Genomic DNA, 21,972 nt, shown 5'->3' with positions numbered 1-21,972 from the left:
GGCTGATGTCTTCTGTCATTTCTCGAATTAGTCACCCGTGCCCATTTCTGCCTCCTTCTGAGAAGAGAAATTTGTGCCTGTGAAAGAAAGACATCATTCTCAAAAAATATTTAGGCTAACAGTGATGGGATTGTCTGAATGCTGTCCTTGCAGCCACTACTGGTAGTAATTTATTTCATTCGTCTCAGGAGAGCAAGTGCTTTATTCCAAAAAATGCTAACTAGAGACAGGGCTGAAGATGTTCTACCATCTCACCCAGCTTTGCATATTCTTTCAGTCCTCGTTTCCGCAGCAGCTAGTTAAAAACGTATATTTGCAGTAGGATATGACCAACAGCTGCATGATCTGAGAGAGTGACAAGGGCTGAGGTTTTCTTAACACAAGTTTCCCAGCTCCATTCTTCCCCCACAGAAATTGGGGGAACAGGGAGCTTCATTGAGCTGGGCTGGGATGGAGCAGCTTCTCGCAGCTGCCAGTAAGGGCCACAGATATTAACATCAGTCCCTAAAAAACAAGTAGAAGACAGGACCAGTGAAAGCAGTTGCCAAAGCTGAAGAACTTTTTCATTCAGGCTGCAAACCATTTAGTCATTTAGGAGAATTGCCTGGAACTCCAGCAGTGAAGGAAGAAGCAGACCACTGCACTGGATTGATATGACATACATGACATTTAATGAAGATCTTAGCATCATGGAATCTGCTCTCTGACTGGAACTGCAGGAATTTGGGGTCCGGGAGAAGAAGGCAATAGAGGGTCAATCAGTGCCAAGTGGCAGCTTAGCTTAACCATAAAGCATGATCCAACTTTTTTGAGATTTGGATGGTCCCAGACAGTCCTCCAAAGCCCGTACCCCTAAACTGTGCTTTATCCCATTGTCCAGTGAAAAGGTAATCAGACTGATTTACAGCCTAAGCATCATATTGCTCTTGTTAAGCAGTAAAAGAACAAATCTTCAGCCTCCAGATGTCTACTGAGCTATAAAAATTTGTGTTGCAGTTAATTAATAACCGCCTTTATAGCAGTGAAAATCTTTCATGGAGGTATAAGGTATCTATCTAGGCAGGTTCCTCTAGTGAAATACTGAAAGAGCTGATGCCTCCGATGCAGTCACCACTCGCACAGAGATCTGCTGACATACGGGAAGTGCCAGGAATTAGCATCACCAAGGTGGCTGTGAACATCTGCCACATCACTCAGCTTTCTGAATTGCCCTGAAACTCCTGGAGCAAAGTGCCTGCAGACCTATGGCTGGTTCCTCCCCTCAGCGTGCATGTGTGTGTGTCTTATTAGTGTACCTAAATGACCCCTTCCAAAATATGGCTGGCTCCCTAGTATATCTAGAATTCAAATTGTCACTTAATTAGCCCAGACTTCTAGCAACTTTGAAGGAGAGCAAAGAAATCACTTTATGCCATGTTAGAAGTGAGATGACAAGTTACAGCTACCCTCGCCTGCTCCCAAATGACGAAGTGCATCCCTCTTTCCCTTGCTAACCTCCATCCTGCTCCCAAAACTTCCTACAAATCTCTTCCTCCCTCTTTATCTCTTTATCTCCAGCCTTCACCCTATCACCACCCCCATTGTGCAAGTTTTTTAGGGGTTTCCCTCCTCTTTCATTCTGTCACTCCCTGGTGTGTTTTTTCACGCTGAGGCTTTTCAACTCCCTCCTCGTCCTGCTCTGCTTTATGTTCCTCTGAATTTAGTTTCTTACCTTTTCTCCAGCCCTCGTTTCTCTGAACTCCTGCGCCTAAGCAGGATCTCTGCCCTTGGGACACAAGTGTAGTCTCAGCTGCTGCACTAGACAAAACCATCCTTGATCCTGCTACCTTCTCTTAATCGCTCCCCACACTTTCACCACAGCACACTCACACTACACACCCCAATCTCTCTCCTCCTGACCCCTCCTCACCCTCCAAGAACAGGTGCTTACTCTCCACATGATGAACCTGGTCTTCCTAAACACTCCCCATCCCTGTAGTCCTGCCCGGGCTAATTCTGCAAGTCTGACCACTCACAAGAGGTAATGTGTAACCTCATTCTCCACACCTGGTGGGCATCACTTTGTGGAGGTCTTCTTCACCCCCGCTTCTCTGGCAATACCTCCAGGGGGTCCTCTGGAGACTCCTCCCCTTCCCTTGCTCTCCTCTGAGCACCTCTCCTGTCCATGTGTGGCCTTTGTATGTGCATGTTCTTGTTGCCATCTCCTCCATCCTTTTCATTGCCCTCTCCCAATTCCTTGTCTAACCTACTGTGTATCGTCATCTTGAAACTTTGAATTGTTAGTCCTCATGACATGTTAGCTCAGTTTGGACTTACAGGAAGGCTCTAACAAGTCAAGCAGGGGAAGAAGAGCAAGGAGGTGACCTTATGTGGTGTGTGAGGAACACCGCACCGATGGCACTTCCTCGCTGTGTCTTTGAGTCAGCATCAAGTGGCCTGAAGATCTTCCCCTGCCCAAACTGGGGAAGCAGAATCACCGTGGCCTCTCCCACCAAGCAGTGCCAGCCATGCCCAGGGACAGTCACCCACGGCTCCACGGCTGAGGAGGTCTGCTTTCTCCTCCCTCGGGGCATCAGGTCAGCATGCCATGGATCCAGCCTTTCCCTGGAGCGCAGAGGTCCGCATGGTATGTGGAGGTGTCAAAGTTGGCCCACTTTGTCCCAGAGGACAAAAGGTTTCATCCAGATCCTTACAGTGCAGATATATTCAGTGAGTACCCCGGTCCTGCCCCTGGTTATCATGCCTGGCCTCCATCAAATACCATGTGTCTTCTTGGCCTCGTTGTATCAGAGCTGCAGTTAGACCTCCTCTTAGGACTCCAGTGAGGAAACCCTTTCCACACCAAAACTTTGGCTTTTCTGCCAGCACATCTGGAGCAGCAGCAGATTCCTTGATCCCACACCAACCTCAGTCTGACCTGACAACTACAAATCTTCCTGTTCTCAAGAGTAAATGGCAGAAAAGAAAAGAAGAAGGAACAGACACACACAAAAAAAGGAGAAGGAATAACAAAACAGAGTAGCAAAAAGCAGAAGGAATAGCAAAAAACGGTACCAAAAAAAGCAGAAGGAATGGCAGAATGGAGTAATACCAATATGTGCACCACAACTAAAAAAGTGGCTTCACAGAGTAGGAGATTGCAGCAGCGCAATGGGTTGCCCAGTCTTGGAGGCTCTTGGACCTCCATCCTTGGAGTTCTTCGAGACCAGATGGGATAAAGCCCTGAGCAACTGGGTCTGACCTGGTTTGAGCAGGAGGTTGGACTAGAGATCTCCTGAGGTCCCCTCTAGCCTGAATTATCCCATGATTTGACTGTTCCTAATACGCTGCTAAGTGGCTCTTGGAAGACTGACAGGCTTTTCTGCGCATGGGGTAGGTGAGGAAGGCAGGGAAGGCTCTCAGGAGAGGCAGATGGATGAGGCGTACTTACACACCTTCACTGTCCATAGACAGTGGTGCAAAAGAGGAACTGCCACCTCCGCTGCACCGTGGCTTTGTCTGAAATGCAAGTCTGCATGTTCTGGGTGTGCACAGGTGCCAAGGACCCAAAATGAAAGTGCAAATTGCTGGGTTGGACAGCAGAAAAAACATCTGGGACATACCAGAGTGGAAGAGATGCAAGCAAAAAAAGAAAGAAAAGACCTGGCTTTGCAGCTGGAGGAAACAGACACAGCTGCAATGCTCAGTACTGCAAAACCTCCAGGTGGGTCTGTAATTCCAGTGCGAGGCGGACAAGGGCGTTGTCATTATGTTCCGCCCATCTCCAAGCCTTTGCTTTCCCTACGTGATGTAAAACAGTGAAGAAGGGAGAATAAGAGCATGGTGAATAGCAGCTTGCAGTGGCTGAGTGCAGTGACACGTAAATAAAACACACAAGTACAAAACCAAAACTGTGCAGCCCAGGCGGAACCTGCCATAGCACAGTCTCCAAAGAGACCATCATCCACCTACCTCCTATGAGAGCAGACCCCAGTCTACTGTTGATCTTATTTGTGGTTCATTCCTAGAGAGCAATAATGAGTTTATTGACGTGGTAGCACTTATTTCATTCTAAACCATTTATTTTAAAAGTTCGAGGTGGCAAAACGTGTCATGAGTGCTCTCCAGCAGCCTTCCCCCAGCAGCTGCTCAGCTCTGCACCCTTCCAGCTCTCCCAGCGCAGCCCCTGGATGCCATCTCCCCACCTCGGCGCTGGCACAGAGCCCCTCTCGGCCCTTTGCACCCGCATGCCTCTGGGTTGCGCTCGCTGGCTCCGTTCCCTGCCCCAGCCCAAGGCTCTGGCTCTCACCCAGCTGACCCTGACCTGGGGTCTACTCCCTATTAATGAGAAAAGGAGGGTCTGGGACGCCCCAGGGCTCAGACATCACTGCCCAACCATCGGTAGGGGCTTTTTAAATGTTATCACCCACTGTTGCACCCAAACTGAAGATGTAGAGCAGCCTACAAGAAAGCAAAGAGCTGGAAGAATGTCACAAGCGATGCTTGCACTGAGCCCTTTCCTCCGGAAAGAGCCACGAGCCCGGGATGACCCACATGCAGGGGCAGTGGGGTCCGAGGGGCTCGCGTGGGGGGCAGCACTGGAAATAACAGCTCTTCCTCTCCCCGCACGCTTTCCTCGCCACCTGCCCTGTCTCTCCCCAGCCCCTTACGCTGTGGTGGGATGCCACCCGTGTGAAATGGGGAGAGCAAGCCCTATAGCGGGGATGTTTCCTTCCTACACTGAGCACTCCTAAATAACAGCATGGGAGTTCCTGCTGAGCAGAAAATGGGCCACAGAAAGGAGCAGCCTCGGAGACCCTCACACAGGGGCACAGACAGGCAAGGAGATGACCTTCATGCCATGGAGGTGCCATGGGAACAGGAGGATGTGGAGAGACATACATCCTATGAGCAGAGATCACAGGATCTCTTGATTACTGTAATTTTTTTTTTTTTTGTGCCTGCCACTTTTGGAAGTTAATCCTTAAGTCTGAGGAAGATTTATTTACTCAGTATTGTTATTTCCCATGAGAAGTTAAAGCTTAATATTAGAGTTACTACCAGAGACCAGTTGGGATTACATGGAAGAAAATCACCTTTCCAGGCCCAGGGCTATTTCTGGGCCACCGCAGTGTCTCTGCGTGACCCTCCTATTCCAAGGACGTGCTGGCAGAGAGCTGTGACCCTCCTGGCCCCCACCACAGGCACGGGGGCTGCAGAGCTGACAATGCTGCAGGGACAGCCCAAACAGCTCTTCTGGTGTCAAGATCACCCCAGCTGCACCTTTGGGAACCTCAATTCTGCAGAAGGCAGGGTGATGCCACCATTTCCAGGACAACATAAGGGCAAAGTTTGCCCCCAAGTGCAGGAAAAATCTCTTTTGGTGCATATGTTGGTCCAGTGCAACTACAAGTCCGCACAGAGCCCATTTGTGTGTGATCTCCATTTTTTAAATGGGTGAGCAGCAACGTGCTTGGCAGCTCGTCAGCATGTGTATGGGGATTTTTCAGTAGCTGAGGTGAAAAGATCTGCCTCCCCTGGTGCAATTTCTCAGTGCATAGTAACTAGACATGCGCACCAAGGCTTTTACTGGTGCACCTTCCTGTCCCACTGCTGGTGTGCAGCCAAGGTTGCCCCATTTGCACGTGCCCTCCCTGGGATTCTGTCAAGCTACCACTGTTTCCCCGTTGTGTGCTTCACCCCTTTGGATCCTGTCTGGGAGGACCACGCAGCCAGCCTGTCCTCACCCACTTAAAGAGCATGCTGGTCTATGGGAGCTCCTAAACCAGCCACCAATATGGAGAAGGAGCAGAAAAAAATGGCTCAAAATTCAGCCAAGTGGTCATCCAGCCATGCAGCACCACATAAAAGCTGTAGTGACGCAGGTATCTTTTCAGCAGAAGCACCTGGGGTCACGGCTTATGCCGCCTGCTCATTGAAAGGCTTTATCTGCGGACACCAGCACCCTGGGAACAAGGCTGTACTGGAGGACATCAGCACCAGATGGGTGTCAGGAACCAGGGATGCAGATGAGGGAGATCGAGTGAGGTGATTCTGCCCCTCTACTCTGCTCTTGTGAGACCCCACCTGGAGTACTGTGTCCAGCTCTGGAGCCCCCAACATAAGAAGGACATGGATCTGTTGGAGCAAGTCCAGAGGAGGGCCATGAAGATGACCAGAGGGCTGGAGCACCTCACCTATGAAGACAGGCTGAGAGATTTGGGGTTGTTCAGCCTGGAGAAGAGAAGGCTCCGGGGAGACCTTATAGCCCCTTCCAGTACCTGAAGGGGGCCTATGGGAAAGATGGGAAGGGACTCTTTATCAGGGAGTGTAGCGATAGGACAAGGGATAATAGTTTTAAACTGGAAAAGGGTAGATTTAGATTAGATATCAGGAAGAAATTTTTCACTCTGAGGGTGGTCAGGGACTGGAAGAGGTTGCCCAGAGAAGTTGTGGATGCCCCGTCCCTGGAGGTGTTAAAGGCCAGGTCGGAGAGGGCTTTGAGCAGCCTGGGCTGGTGGGAGGTGTCCCTGCCCATGGCAGGGGGGCTGGAACTGGGTGATCTTTAAGGTCCCTTCCAACCCAAACCATTCTATGGCGGATGGAGGTTCTTCATGCTGAGTTATCCCTGCAGGGCTATCTTAGATGCTACAAGCAGGTGCAAAGTGGAGGCACCCCCGCCGTAGACAAACACCATCCCCCAAAAGTGCTCCCGCCTGTCCCCGCAGAGGAGGCGGCAGCTCTGCAGCCACCGGGAGAAAACGAAAACCCGCCGGTTCCCCCAGCCCCGAGGGGCGCTGCCGGCGCAGACCAGCTCCCCCGCGAAGGAAGCGGGGAGGAGGCAGCCGGGGGTCCCGCCGGGGTCGGGGGTTCCCGGGGCGAGAGGGTCCCGGTGGGGGCCGGGCGGGGGCGGGGCGGGGGCGGGGCGCGCCCGGCTTAAGGGCGGCGGAGGGGCGGTGCGGGCAGAGCTCTGTGCCCGGTTCGGCTGCGGTGAGTCCTCGGCGGGGGACGGGACGGGACGGGACGGGACGGGACGGGACGGGACGGGACGGGACGGGACGGGACGGCCGCTAGCCGGGCTCTGCCTCCGGTGGCAGCGGGAGCTGCGGTGTCCCGGTCGCAGGGAGCGGTTTGCAGCCGGGCTAAATACCTACGGAGCTCGGTTATAGCGTTTCGTATTAACGAGCTGGGTTGTTAATTAGTGTCTGCTGCTTGCTTCGATTTTCGTTCTATTCCTCTTTCCCCGCCCCAGCTCCGTTCCCCTTGCAGAAGAGAGTTCGTCTGTGAAACGCATTCGGTGTTTTGAGGCAGTTCCTATGCCTCTTCCACCAAACATTAAATTCAGCTCATGTCAGTGCTCAGAGTGTTCCTGAGGACTGGTGATGCTTTGCATCTGAGCTTGAAACAAGTGATAGTATCTTCTTTGGTGGTATGCTTTTTGATTGTTTAGCTAAATCTAGTATATTCTACTTACGATCTACTATAAATCTAGCTGTGCTGCGTGAGACTTGAAGCATAACGGTTGTTTAGGGTTTTGCATAGTTTGGGATACTTTTCTCAGCTAGCCATCACTGCTCCCTCCCACTTGTGTACATTCCTAATGAGCTGTATTCTCCAGCATGTAAATAAATGGCTCCGTGAACCACGATTATACAAATAAAAAGTGGCAGAAGTTATATTTGTCTTCAGTTCATGATGCAAACCTGGTCTAAAGCCTCAGCTAGGAAATGGTGTTTCGTGGGGTTTTTGGTTTTTTCAGACACATTTCTAGGTGTGAAGCTCTCGTACTTTAGCAGTCCACTTCAATATAGTAATCATCATTTTTCCTTTTGGTTACAAAAGATATTCTAAATTGTGTGTGGAAATGTGATAGATATCAGGTCTCGGTTGTCTTTTAGACAAATACTTCGCACGGTTGTTCACTATCTGATAATGTCTTTAAGAATAGCAGCTGAAAGACTGAAATTTAGTCCCCAAAGGAGGTAAAAAGTTTATAATCCAGCTCAGTACCACTTAAGAAGTGTGCACAAATAGTCATAGGTTAAATAAGGAAGTTTATCTAATGAGCAAATGATGGGCTGAGATGTTTATCAATATCTCTTGGTTCTCTCTTAGGCAGGATAGCTAAACTGGCAGAAGGGAAGAGAAATCTGGGGTGGCAGGAAGGTAGCGGTACCTTCTGCAGCTGTGCATCGCTCGTGCCCTCTCCAAAGGCACATGGGAACCTGACCCAAAATGTTCTGTTGGGAGACTCAGATTCTGCCCGCACTGCCCAGCTCTCCCAGTGCTCCTGTGCCTTTCTCCATCTGCAGCCTCCTCCCTTCTCTGAGCGTTGCATCACATTACTGCTTTTGGGCAAAATGTCTCTGTTTATCCACTGGGTTGGCCACAGAGCCTGGTTTGTCCCATTTTCTCCTCATTCTGCGTACTGACCATAACTGCCTGGAGGTGCAGGCAGATGAAAAAAGCCTCAATGTGTGAAAGATCATTCCAGTCTCTTAATCTCAAATATCTTGGTGTGGGGTTTTTTTTAATGTCTGAGAAAGAACGATGCCTTGGTAAGTACAGAGATTTTATCTATATGAGTTTTCATGAGATAATTGAGCCACTAATCTCAATGTGCTTTTACAGTGCATAGCATGGTTTTGCTCGGCAGGTCTGCTTGCTGGCATTAACCCATCAGTAAGAGTAACGGTTGTGAGAGCTATTTTATTTCCTCCTATTTCACCTATGTCAGATTTTCTTGACAGATAAAAACAAGGAATGGGGATCATACACTTTTTTTTTTTTTTTTTTTTCCAGAGAATATTGCACTACCTGCCACCCCCAAACAATTGGTTAAAATCAGATCAATGTTATCGCAAACTTAATTTTAGCCCTATCTTGGAGATTTTCAAGCATTGTTGGAGTGATGCTGCTCTTATAACTTGAACCTCAAGTTTGAAGTGAAGACCTCAGGCAAGGGAGGATGCCAGCAGTGAGGGCTGAAAGCCAGATCTCTCAGCATCTCCCTCGGGACCCAGGGCTCGGTCTCCTCTGCCCCATTCCACTGGAGCAGCAGCTCCTTGTTGCTGGCTGGTCCTCGCAGAGGAGGGGTGGCTGGAGCCACGAGAGGCTGGCAGGGACAATGTCTGGTGTTCAGACCCACACTGGGCTTTCCATCGCAAGGAGCCAAGAGTCATCCAAGCTGGGGCTGAGGTCTGGATTCTGCCACTATCAGAACCAGGCTGCCGAGAGGCGGCATTTGTGGGGCAGGGAGAGGACGTGGCTGTAAACCCACTGCCTCTCTCTGATTAACAGGTCCTTTGCAATGAGTGTCTCTAAGCTTCATTTACACAAGCTAAGGTGAATTGTAAGTGATGATGTATAATGTACTGATCTATGGCTTCTGACAGAGCCATGTAGAGTCTTGGCTGCCTCTTCTGGCCGAAGACGTCGGTGCGTTTGCACAGTCATTCACTCACACACCCCAACACGTCCACAAATAGCCCAAGGAGAAAAAAAAATCCTCTCTTGTGTCAGGTTTTGCATTCTCTCGTATCTGTGCCGCCTTGCTGCTATCTGTGAGCTTTAATGTATGTCGTGCATTGCAGACAATAAAAGGATTGTTTTAAGAGTACAAGCTCCCAAATAGCTGAAATGGGATTGAAACCTGGAAGCCTTGAACATCCCAGTGTGGTTCTGAACTTCCAGTAAATCCTGGAGAGAGACAGACACGCTATCTTAATGCTGCCAGACTGTTTTTATGGATGAAAATACGTACAATTTAACACCAGTTTTGAGCACATATGTGGTGTGGGTTCTCATAACTGATCTTGTCCCAGCTGTTGCTTTCATCATTATTTTTCTTAAGTCCTGTTGTTTCAGCCTGCACGTATCCTGCAGTTCTGATCATCAGGGTTTTTCATGGTCTCGGACTGCAAGTGAGGTTCTGTGTCGGAACCATTAGAAATTGAAAATGAATGGGAAAATAAGTAAGTGTGTATTTTTCTCTTGCTTTACTTTAGGACAGCTCAAATTAAGAGTGTCATGTCTCACTGCACTCAAATGAATACCAAAAGTAAACAACAAAATTTCATGAAAGACTGGCTGGGCAGATCCGAAAACCCTCCCTGGCTGTAGGATCTGACCACTCTGGAGAGCCCCAGACCTGCTAATGTGAATGAAAGCAATGTGGAAAAATAAACCCAAGAAGAAACCCCTTGCTAGGGAGTTACCTCAGTAGTGCAGATGTTGCCAGACTGAGAGGTTTGCTCTCCTTGACATGAGCTTCCCTGCAGCTTCGCCCTCCCTTTGCCCGGCACTGCAGCAGAACCTCTGCCCAGGCAGTGCCAGGGAAACTGGTGCCCTGCAGCATCCTCTCCGCTACAGCAAGCCTTCCCGTTGGTCAGATATAATAGGTGGTATCACTTACAAAGCTAATAATTGCACATATTTACTAACAAAGAAAGCTTTAAAAAGTCCTGTGAGCAGAGGAGAGCAATGCAGAATTTGGGGAGCTGACAAACATCTGGTCGTGCGCTGAGCAGCCTCTGGCTTGGAACCATCTTCCACCTTCAATGCAAAGGGTTTGGGGTTATTTTAATGTGTTTTTTAACATTTTTTCTTCACTGTTTCAGAGACCTTCTTGCAGACTGTCTCCTTCAGTGACCTGTCCTTATGCAGGCAGGCACGCAGGTGGAGCCCAGGGAAGCAGCATTTGCCAGGCGATGTGGAGAAGCAGGACTGAACAGTCATTAGGGACCAGATCTGGTCTTTGTATTTTAAATTGCACAGTGCTATTGCCACCTTCATCATTACTCTCTGCTGGTTTAATGAGTAGCTACCTTAGTTTGTGAGGAGTTAGAGCTTTTTGGTAATTCAGTGGAAGATGGATGCCACCAGGACTGAGGACATACAAAAATGTGACTCTCATCTTTACCAGTTGTGGGTACCAGGTTAAGAAAGGTGGCTGTAGTGGATAAGTTATAATAACACAGATCTGTGCAGATCCGCATCCCTTCCTAGCTGTTGTCTCCTGTATGAGAGAGATGATAGGTTTTTTCCTCCTATTTAATAATGGCATTTTATTTTCGTGTGCTGCTTTACGTAACTCACCTGAGTTTTTCATCCTTAGGCCTGACATTCGTTGCCAGGCGGAATCCATGCCTCAGCCAGGCAACATGACGGTGCTGTTCGATAACTTGTCATGCCACCACTCCATTGACGACTTCCGAAACCGAGTCTACTCCACGCTCTACTCCATGATCAGCATTATGGGCTTTGTCGGCAACGGCGTTGTGCTGTACGTGCTCATAAAAACATACCGGCAAAAGACAGCCTTCCAGGTGTACATGCTGAACCTTGCCATGTCCGACTTCCTCTGCGTGTGCACCCTGCCCCTGCGTGTCATCTACTACGTCCACAAAGGGAACTGGTTCTTCAGCGACTTCCTATGCAGGATCAGTTCATACGCATTGTACGTCAACCTGTATTGCAGCATTTTTTTTATGACTGCAATGAGCTTTTTCCGTTGCATAGCCATCGTTTTTCCAGTCCAGAACATCAATTTGGTAACAGAGAAGAAGGCTAAATTTGTCTCCATCGGTATCTGGATTTTTGTTACCCTGATAAGCACTCCCTTTCTGCAAAATGGGTCATACCAACATGGCAACAAGACCAAGTGCTTTGAACCCCCAGAAAACACTCAGAAGAAAACTCTGGTCGTGATCCTGGATTTTATTGCCCTATTTGTGGGTTTCATTTTTCCCTTTATTGTCATAACTATCTGCTACACCATGATCATAAGGACCCTACTGAAAAATTCCTTGAAGAAGAACCAGGCTAACCGCAAGAAGGCAGTCTGGATGATCATCATTGTGACAGCCACCTTCCTGGTGAGCTTCGCCCCATACCACATTCTGCGTACAGTCCACCTCCACATGCTGTGGCTGAAGAACACCAGCTGCGAGGATGCCATATACCTACAGAAATCGGTCGTGGTAACGCTCCCTTTGGCAGCTGCCAACTGCTGCTTTGACCCACTTCTCTATTTCTTCTCAGGGGGCAACTTTCGGAAGAGACTTACCACCTTTAGGAAGGCTTCTTCCTCCAGCTTATCACAAGCCTTCAGGAAGAAGTTCTCCGTAAAAGAGAAAGATGAGGAACCCTTTGGAGAAAGCCATGGGGAGAATGGAAAGGCAGATGTGGCCCCTTCGTAAGGAAGCTAGACCTTCCCCTAGGATGGGCAATGGAGATCTTGGAACTCTTCCAGAGGACATGATGGAGGCTTAAAAGCCTTTATTGCAGTTAGATATGTAATAATAACAGTGGACAGTCCCTGATTTTATGCTACTCGGTGGTACAGCTGCCATCAGGGATGGCAGGCCCCTTCCCCAGGCGCAAGCACTGCTTGGACATGCACAGCCACTTAGCACGGAGGAGCCACCTCCAGCCAGCACCAGAAAACTGTTGATCTGATGATAAACTCACATAAACAAACTCTTCAAAGCCTGTATTTGGGCATTTGCTTCATTTCACAACTCTACAAGGATGATTAATTCTCTGAGTCAGTGAGAAATGTAAACACATTTGCTGTATGTGGCGCTCAAGGAACTACTGACAAATAACGAGGGCAGAGTTTTCCCTGAATCTTCAAACAGCCACCAAGTTACTTACACAGCAGAGGCCAGGATAGTTCCTGCCCTGCTCCCAGCTGCTTCTGCTTTGGATTTCAGCTCTCAAGATAGTTACAGGTGTAAGACTTGCAGGGTTGGTGTCTGGGTCTGCAAATCCAGGAACTTGGGCTCGAGCCCCTCTCCCACCCCCAACAAGCAGCTCTTCGGACACCCTCCACTGGGCAGTAGATCTGCCCACATTTTCTGAATTTCTGGAAAAATCTTTTCTATGGGAGCGGTTCTAAAATTGCAGTACCCTAATGTGCATTTGAAATTTCTTTCAAAGAAAGAAAGGGGAAGATCTCAAAGATCCCAAAGAATTTGGGAAGATCTCTAGGAAAACCTGGAGATCAAGAGTCTGATGAGTCTAGATGAGACATGGGTGAATCTATTTTGAGTGCAGTATGATGAAAAACCTGGTCAGGCTTTGTTTTTTGTGTAAAGAAAAACTTCAAAATCTTGGACAGAGGGAAACATTCCTGTGCTTTTCCAGTGAACCCATGGAAAAGTAGCGCTGCCTGCCTTTTGCTGGAACAAAGCCCAGCCCGAGACGTGTGATCAGGACAGAAATAGAAGGATTAGGACTCTTAGTTTGAAAAATGGTTGATAAATGAAAAGCAAGCATGTTTTGATATGGTATTTATGAAGTTACTTTATCTTAAAACAATTTTAATACTGTAGAATAAGAGTGAGCAAAAGGAGTTTGGCTTGGGGGCAGGGGTCTGCTTGAGAAATTAGCTTTACAGATACACAGAAGAGTGTAAGTTCACTCTTTACGCCACAGTTCGCATATCCCTGGGCCAGCAAAAGGCACTTAAAAGCAAATTCACCTGCAGATCAATTTATGGATGTGAAGCTTCAAGAAGATCTGAATCACCTTTAGAAAATTGTAAGGGTCTGTAAAGTGAAAAAGGGCTGAAAGCTGTTAATGTAGAGTGTTACAGTTCCCCCTAAACGCACAGGAGGGCAGAGCTTATAGTTCAATGATATAACCATGGACTGCTTTGAGAAAGTGTCTGAGAGTTGGCTAAAAGTTCTTTTCAAGGGTTAGCATTGAGTGTTACGGCTGTGTCTCAGCATTAAAGGCATTGTGCAACTGTAAATAGAAATTATCATGGGAAAACTAAGTTTCAGAATATGGAAAAATAATACACACATTCCCAAATTTTAAAATATTGTATAGTAAAGCTATATATATGTGTGTTGCAAAACACTTTTATTGTATTAAAAGGGGGTTGGTTGGTTGTTTTTTTTTTTTTTTAAAGAGGCAATGTTATGGCAAGAGAAATGGCAGTGGTTTTTGTGCAATAGGAAAGACTATTAAAAAAGATTGCTGAAAATTAAATGAAAAGGTTCTAAGTTAAATTTTAACAATTACTGTTTTCTCTGTCTTATTTTAAAGTCTCTGCATCCAGACTCTTCTTCCCTACCATACACTCTACTGCTGTGTGTAGATAAAAATGTAATATTCATGTAATAATCATTTATAATGATATAATAAAAACTTAGTCTAAGCAGCACAGAAGTTGCTGAGGGCAGCACCTGGTGTAGGCTGAGGTGCTGGGGGACTCACTGGCCAAGCCTCTTGGAGCTGAGTTTGGTCCAGCCAAACTAGCCTTTGCTGTAGCCCAACTTCCCTGGACTCAGGGCACCGTCTGGGGCTGCTGGTGTGGGGACCTGCTGGAGCCAAACCACATCTGGTGGCAACTGGGGTATTGCAGAGGTTAAGCACCCCAACAAATGGCACCTGGGACCTCAATAAATCTGTGTTTATAGTTAGAAAATGCTTGTAAGACGCTTGGAGAGATGTGATGCTTTGGTGAGGATGATATATTTGGGTGTCTTGTGTGGTCACGTATCACGACAGGTGTTCCTGCACCTGAGAATGATGTTTTCTACCTGGCTTTTCCCAAAATAGGTGCAGGATCTGTGGCATGTTGATTAGCTAAAAAATGCCAGCCTGTGCTGGTGAGGAGGGAGATTTTTCCCATCGGCTCAGAAGAAACCTATCTCCAGTTGAGAGGTGAGGGCAGTTGTCCCCTGCTTGTGACATCACCCATGGCACACAGAAAAGCGCCATCCTGGCAGCAAATGCTGATTGAGTTTTGCTCAGGAATAGGGACCTGGAGAGAAATATATGCCAAGAAACAAGACCTGTTACCATATGAGGTGAGTTAGAAATTGCGGCATTTGTATGGGCTGTAGAAATCGCGGGAGTTGGGAAGAGGGACAAAGTGCCGCTGTGTCGGTGTCAGAAGTACCTAAAAAAGGAAAGTGAGGTGTTCGTCTCTTGCTCGAAACTGGACTTTTTTCTGCTGCGATTTCTGGTACAATAGTGTCCCCTAGTGCTGAGTTATTCCCGGAGCAACTGCCAGTTGACTCACGCGGTTTCCCCTTTCTTTTCTTCAGCCCGCCCAGTCTCAGCCCCTGGCCTCTAACGCGGTCCTGTTTCCTCTGCTTTGCTCACGCTCGGGTCCCCCCTCCCGTCCCTGCCCGCCCTTTATTTCATAATCTTTGGGGTTTTCCCCTCTGTCTCCATCCTGGGTTTTCCTGTCCTCCCGGAGGGATGCTCAGGCAGGGAAGCAGCAGAAAGGGGTCCAGCAGCACCCGTCCCCACATGGACACGGGTCCCCGCACAGGGACGCTGACCTCGGCACTGAGAGTGAGCAGGGTCCCTCCTCCTGCCCCGGGCTCCAACAGCACCGTCCGCCTTGCCTAAAAAATGCTGTTTCTCTGTTAAATGGGTGTCCCAGCGCAGAGCTCGGACCTGCAAAGCTTTTGCTGGAAGCTGATGGCAACTACAACCCATTGGCATCACACCATCGTGACAGAAGTCCCATCGTTTTGCTCGTCATTTGCCTGGAAAGGTTATTTCTGCTAAAAGCCAGTATAGCTCCGGACGAAACCAGCACCCAGGACAAGTGCCTCACTGTGCCATCTGCTTGTCATATAGCAATAAAATGGCCTTGCCTGTCTCCTACCAAAAGAAAACAAGCGGTCCCCTTTGCACAGACACTGTCCCGCTCTGAGGAGTCCCTCGGGTCCTCAGTGAGGGAACCCGGTGCCAACACAGCACACACCAGCCAGGAATATCCCAGCTGAGGAGGAGGAGGAGGAATCGGCCCAGGGCTGTTGGTGCTGAAGAGCCAGGCTATGCCTTGTGCTCGCCTCTCACTTAGGCACCGCCTGGTTTGGAAAATAGCAGTAATTCCGTGGGTAAATTAGAGAGTGGTGTTCATTTCTGTTTGCTTGCAGATGGAAAAATAACTGGAGCATCATAAATGCTCCCAGCCAGCTGCCCTGTCATTTCTGACTGTCACTGGCTGTGGACATGTTGCCAGTCCGAAGCATCCAAAAGCCTCGAATCAAGCCCTCCAAATCATTGCCTCTTTAATATTGTTTTGGCTCTCTCTTTCTGCTCTTCAGCGCTTGTGCCTGTAGGGTGCAAGCAGGTAACATCTTCAGGCTTTGCTCTATGACCTCCGCAACTAGAAATATGCTTTTTTGTTCCCCAAAGCAAACCAGGAGTGGAAACTTCTGCTCTAGACCTCCGCTTTTAGCCAGCATCAAGTCAAGCCACTGAGAAAGTCTACTTAGGGCTAGTGTGTGTGCATTGCAAGCTTTTTAAATTATATGTGGGGCTCAGATAGGCTGGCAAGTGTATTCTATATGCTAAAGTATGAACTGATTAATATTAAGTTTACTGAAAAAAAAAAAAGTCCTTTAATCTGCTTTTCTCACTGTTGGGTTTTACAACTGTGGAGGTGCTGTATCCCCTGAGCAGCATTGAGCGTGTGACGCCTCACCAGGCAAAACACAAGTGATGCTTCAAGTCAGATGGTGCTGTTCCCTCTGACGGCCCTTGGCCGGGCAGAGGGTTCGCTACCGTATGGAGGGGAAAAAAGTCTGATCTAAGCTTCGGCCTATAGCATGTAATAGTATGTACAACCTGCAGGTGTGAGCGTAAGCAAGGGCTGAGGCTGCAAGGAGGCAGACTCCTTGTTCTCCTTTCATAGTTTCGGTATACAAACCATACATACAAGAATATAATCTAGATATTGTGGTTTCCGTTTTGTTTTTTTTTTTTTTTTTTAAATAGGGCAAATCTGGGTCTTTTCCCAGTGGGTTAAATAGGCATTACCAGCTTCTTAGAGCATGGAGTGGAACAAAACGTTTAAATACCAGAGAGAAAAATCTGCATCATGTGTTGATCGAGGCAGCAATCTTTTTTTCAGGCCGAAAGATTACAGTGTAGCAGATAACATGCAATTCCATAATGGGAAGATGGGGCAGAGGGTTTCCCATAACAAAAACAAACCCTGGTCCAGCAGATGCCCAGGACACAGTGCCTCCCAGACAGACAAAAACCTCTCCCCTTTACATCTTGGAGGATGGGTTTCAGGATAAACTTCTGTGCAAGCAAAGAGAACCATATGGGCGCTGTTTTGTCTTCCTAGCAGGCTAAAATCTGGTTTTATTTGTGCTCATTTACAGAGAGGGTCCAGAGCAGCCACCTGCTGCCAGAAACTAACCGCAAACTCGATTTCTGTTTGCAAAAATAAAACAATCTTTCTGTTTCCAAGAGAACAGTACAAACCTTGGCCTCCAATAAATCCTGGCCTTGACCACCGCGCACTCCTCCTCAGCAGCCGCTGAGGACGGGCATCCCCTCCAGCAGGCGCATCGCAGGCTGCCGGGCAGGTGCTGCTCAGAGGGGTTTTCAAGCCAGAATCTCTCTTGCTTTTGGCTTTTCTTAATGTTCTTCTTCAGCAACAGTAAAATCGTCTGACCTTCACTGCAGGGTGAAGGGCACTTTCTGGTTTCTCTTCAGCTGCCTGACCCCAAACTCGATTAGTCAGAATTGCTGGTTACTTCTGAAAATGTTACGTTTTGGGGGAGTTTTCTCCTCATGTGTATGCTTGAACACACTATAAATCACAGAAGATGAAGCCATATTTCAAGTACTCGGTGGCACGTCTAGTTTAGAAACTTTCAGTGGTCGTTTTTCCTCAGGCTGTAAAAATATTTCCTTTTTTGACGCTTGTGATACTAAAGCAAGGTGTCATTTGGATTTTTTAACTCCTCACTGTTTTTGACTGCTACAGGGCCAAATTCCAATGCCAGAGGCTGGGAAACTCAGAAACTGCGCATGGGACGTAACCACCCTTATTCCATATGAAGTGTCTTCATATAAAACATTTGCAGGATGTGAGAAGCAAGCAGCCCTTCAGTTTAACAAGCAATAAACTCCAAGCACTGGCAATAAAGAGAGATTTCCTGCTCTGAGCGAGGTACTTTCTGCCCCCGCTACCCGCAGGAGCCTGGGCACGTATTCTAGGGGTGGAGGAGCTCCATGCAAGGGGTCGGTGCAGCCCACGGGGTAGATCCCACTGCCTGAATCCCCCCCACCAGCTGCAACAGGGGTCTGTGCACCAAGAGGCTGCAGGTCCCTTAGCAGGAGCTAATTCTTATGCTGAATCCTAATTTAGCTTTTTTTTTTTTTTTTTTTTCCCATTTCCACTGCGGTCTGACATTAGAAGAGGGACTTCTTCCATATGGCAGGAGGGAGAACACTGGGCTCTTTATCCTTCACGTACAGCAGCGGAGGGTATGACCTGATTACTAGGAGAAAAAAAATAAGCAGCAAAAATGAAGGAAAGTACATCAGATTTTAAAATACCATCAGTGTAAGCAATAAAACGTCTTAGAAACGCTACTGAAAGCAAACCTGAGGGATGAACAGCCTGGCCCGCCGCTCGGGGTGACAAATCCATCTCCTGGCGCATGGGTCAGCAAGGTTGGGAACTCACCCCTACTTCTCCCAACCTATTAATTTCAGCTCTGTGAGTGGCCAAACGTACAAACAAATATTTGGAGTATTTGCAAACTTCACTTGAGGGTGAAATGTGCCAGTTTCTCTCCTGTCAATGCGGCTTCTTACACTTCAGAGGAAGCCAGGCTGCTCTTGGAGCAAAGTGAGGACCCTTTGTTAGTTTAATAATATATTCCAGATGGATTTTCACTGGGGGGAGAGGGGGGGGAAGAGGTTGGAGTTAAAAGGGAGGAGGTAGCAAAAACACCCTATTTTGGTCATTAATAAAAACGCTGCTTCCAGGAACACAGCTGCATGTCTCTGCTAGGGATGTTGAAGACTAAACAGAGTTTGGTTTTGGTTTAGCCCACTGAAGTCCCTTTATTTGTGAGGAGCGCACCTCTGTGACGCTCTGCTCGAGTTTAATTTCAATAAGGCTCCACGCAGCCCCTCCGAACCCCCCAGATAACGCCTTGGCGGGGTCAAGGACAAAAGGCACAGCATTGCCCTGTGTAACCATTTCAGCAATCGCTCTCAGCACAAGGCAGGAGGCTTCTGCAGATATTTTGTCTAGCCAGCCCGTGCCGGGGGTGCTGCGAAGGGCTGACTCGAGAGCCGCTCGCTTTTGCGAGCAGTTATTGCAAAAGGTGAGCATGCGGCTGACTCCGTTGAAGAATTGCATCTATCCCAGGAGTCAGACGAGGCTTTATTTCCTTTCTGGGTAACCATCTGAAATGACACAGTCCCTACTCTCTGCCCTTTTCTCCTTCCACGTTACTCACGGCAGGAAGCCTGCTGGAGTGACGAGCACACACTGCTTACGTGAGTGAGGGCTGAAAAATGCTACAGTGCCCTTTCACCACTGTTTTTCAAGGAAAATGGAATGAGAAGTTCCCCATAATTGGCCTTGAGCCTCTGCCTCCTGTCAGCAGCGTCTCCTCCCACATGCCTCCATGTCCTTCATCACCTCGACTTACTATGCCAGAGGTTCACAGACCTTCAGAGCTGGTTTATGTTCCTCCTCGCCCTTTTCTGGGTGCTCAGGCGGGAAGGGCATCGCTGCAGCTCCCGTACAGACCTAGAGCAGCGTCCTCACCCTGTGCAGGAGAGCTCGTGGTCCCCAGCTCCAGGCTGACGCTGGGGCAGCATCCTGCTCCCTACCTGGGCAAAGGAGACCTGCAAGGCTCTGCGTGCGCAGTCCAGCCCCCGTGACGAGGTGGCCCAGAAGACCTGCCCCGGAGAAGATCCACGAGCCACGCACGAGGCCTGCTTGGTCCCACGCTGAGCGGGACCACAGGCGGGCAGAGGCGTTGTGCTGAATTCAGGTGGATTTTCTGCTTCGACATGCAGCGCGATGACTCTGGTCAGGGTTAATCATATCCTGTGGTAGGAAACACGGGCCTCGGGGACGTGAACTAATAAAACAGAAGCACTGAGCAATGGTTGCCAAAGCCCTGGGGGCAGGTCTGCACATCCAGAGGTCCTGGGTACTTCTGTCAGGAACCTGTTCAAATCTGAATTGCACTGCTAATACCGTAGAGTCTGCTTTCACTGCAATTAAAACTAAAACTACTCATTACAATCTGGGGTTGTTCTGAGGGTCAGCAAATGTCCCCAGAGCATCTGTGTTGCTGGCTGGTCTGTGGTGGAGGATGCCGCGGCAGGTCAGTGCTGGGCAGGAGAATCGACAGCCATAGAAGGTGGCAGCAATGGTTCAGCCATGGCATCCACCCAAATTAAATTTCTAAGTACAGTAATTCTCTCCCGTGGTGGGAAGTTCTTCTGATGAAATAACCCCAGCTCCCTGCAAACGTTCAATATTACACCGAGTTTACATAAGTATAAAGGCACTGATCTCGCCAGCTTCCAGCGAGGGCTGCCTGAGCTCGTGGCCTCCTCCACAGCCGCTGACCCTGCAGCAGGGTTATATATTTTGATTTTCCCCTGTTTATTTCTACTGGCTGTTCCTCTAAAACAACTGTGCTCTAACGAGGAATGCTGTAACAAGAGATACCGGTTACACTTCATGCTCAAGGAGGGCACGTTGTGTTGGTAAAGGGACTCTTCTTAGTTAGAAGGAAGTTGTGAGACTTAATTGAGAGTTGCAAGGGAAAAAAGTAGAAATACAGAGTATTAGCCATTAAAGCCAGAAAAGCTTTCCCTGTGATAGTCCTCCTGCGTCAAGGCAGACAGCAAGTAGCAAACATCACAGCTGTGGCCAGGCCATCTGCAAGGAACCTCTTGATTTTGATTCAGGTATCTCACCTGCTTTGTGTAACCAAAGTATTCTTTGGGCAGCAAACAGAAGGAAGTTGTTCAACCACTCCATTACCCCACACGCCCCCCCCAAAAAAACTATAATAGTGGTAATGAAAAGGTGAAGTTGAGAAATTAATCAAGAATTCAGACCAGAGAAGCCCAACAGCTGAAGTGTCAATCCCAAATTTAATTCGATTACACAAAAAAAATATGTAAATGTTTCAACCCCTGGTTTCCCTAGAAAACTGAAATATTTACCAATTACCGGCTCTTTATTCAAACAACAAAGATTACAGCAATACAAATGATCCACGCTACACTCGTTCAGGGTCGTTGGGAGAGGGAGGAGATTTGGGACTGTTTGAGAAAATAGTAAATTGTGGGATGTGTTTGTTACTTTTTATTTTATGTTGAACTTCAGGGGCTTTTCTTTAAGTTCAGTGCAGAAACACCACAGAGCAGCGTCGCCTTTACTATCCCAGCCTGCATAAACACAGTTCAGGCTCTTTTTTGATGAAGGGATCTATATTTAAATAGTTATGGCTTTTATGATTTTTTTTTTTTTTTGCTATATTCCATATATAAATACAAACCTACTTATCCAAGGCAGCTACACTGTACATGAGCAACAGACCCCAATGTTGGCAAGTCATTTTCTCTCCGCCTCTCCTAAAGACATAAGGAGTCAGGGACCATTAGCAGGTTCCCCTCGGGAGGCACCGACAGCATTTTATCCATCAGAAGGAGGATTTTAAAGCCTCGGCCACACAACCTTTAGTAAGATAGGGGATTAGCAAACCTCGTTGAGTGACGCTGTGACAAAAGGCCAGCCCTGTGCATGTTCTCCCCCTGCCTGCGTGCCCCAGCCGCAGCACCCAGCCAAGGCGTTTTGGGGGGAAAAGGCTGAAGTAACTGCAAAGAGGGGAAGTGAAAAGAATATTGCTTCATTTTTTTATGAAACAGGAGTCCTGTCGTTCTCTCAAATTTGCGCTCTGAGTTTTTGTTTTTAGAGAAATGGCTGGAACAGACACGGCGGTGTTTCAGGCTGTGCCGTGACACTGTGCTACAGGGAATCTGCTCCGGGGTCTCCTCCCTCACGCCTTTCGCAGTGCGCGATGCTGCTTTACCCAGCGTCAGACAGAATGAGTTGTAAGTAAAAAAAAAAGCGAAACTTTTCAATTTGCTGGGTTTAATGGAGACTGCTGTTTGCGCCAGCCATGATGTGGGACCTCTGTAGCTGCGTGGTGGCCAGGGCGATGCTCATCT

General features: G+C 48.2%; 1 protein-coding gene across 1 annotated transcript; it reads left to right on the top strand.

Moving 5' to 3' along the window:
* The first annotated feature begins 6,963 nt into the window (after positions 1 to 6,963).
* Positions 6,964 to 12,415, top strand: CYSLTR1 (cysteinyl leukotriene receptor 1). The gene is made up of 2 exons (XM_082488230.1): positions 6,964 to 6,969; positions 11,096 to 12,415. The coding sequence occupies exon 2, from the start codon at positions 11,124 to 11,126 to the stop codon at positions 12,177 to 12,179; it is 1,056 nt and encodes a 351-aa protein (XP_082344356.1). The 5' UTR covers positions 6,964 to 6,969; positions 11,096 to 11,123; the 3' UTR covers positions 12,180 to 12,415.
* Positions 12,416 to 21,972: the final 9,557 nt, after the last annotated feature.

Source organism: Vanellus vanellus, assembly GCF_965231255.1.
Source record: "Vanellus vanellus genome assembly, chromosome: 10".
NCBI classification, from domain to species: domain Eukaryota; kingdom Metazoa; phylum Chordata; class Aves; order Charadriiformes; family Charadriidae; genus Vanellus; species Vanellus vanellus.
The sequence above is the reverse complement of the archived record's forward strand: the minus strand, read 5'-3'. Positions and strand labels throughout refer to the sequence as shown.

What these genes read in the sequence shown, in the direction of transcription:
- CYSLTR1 (XM_082488230.1), top strand. Translation starts at nt 11,124, where the DNA reads ATGCCTCAGCCAGGCAACATGACGGTGCTGTTCGATAACTTGTCATGC.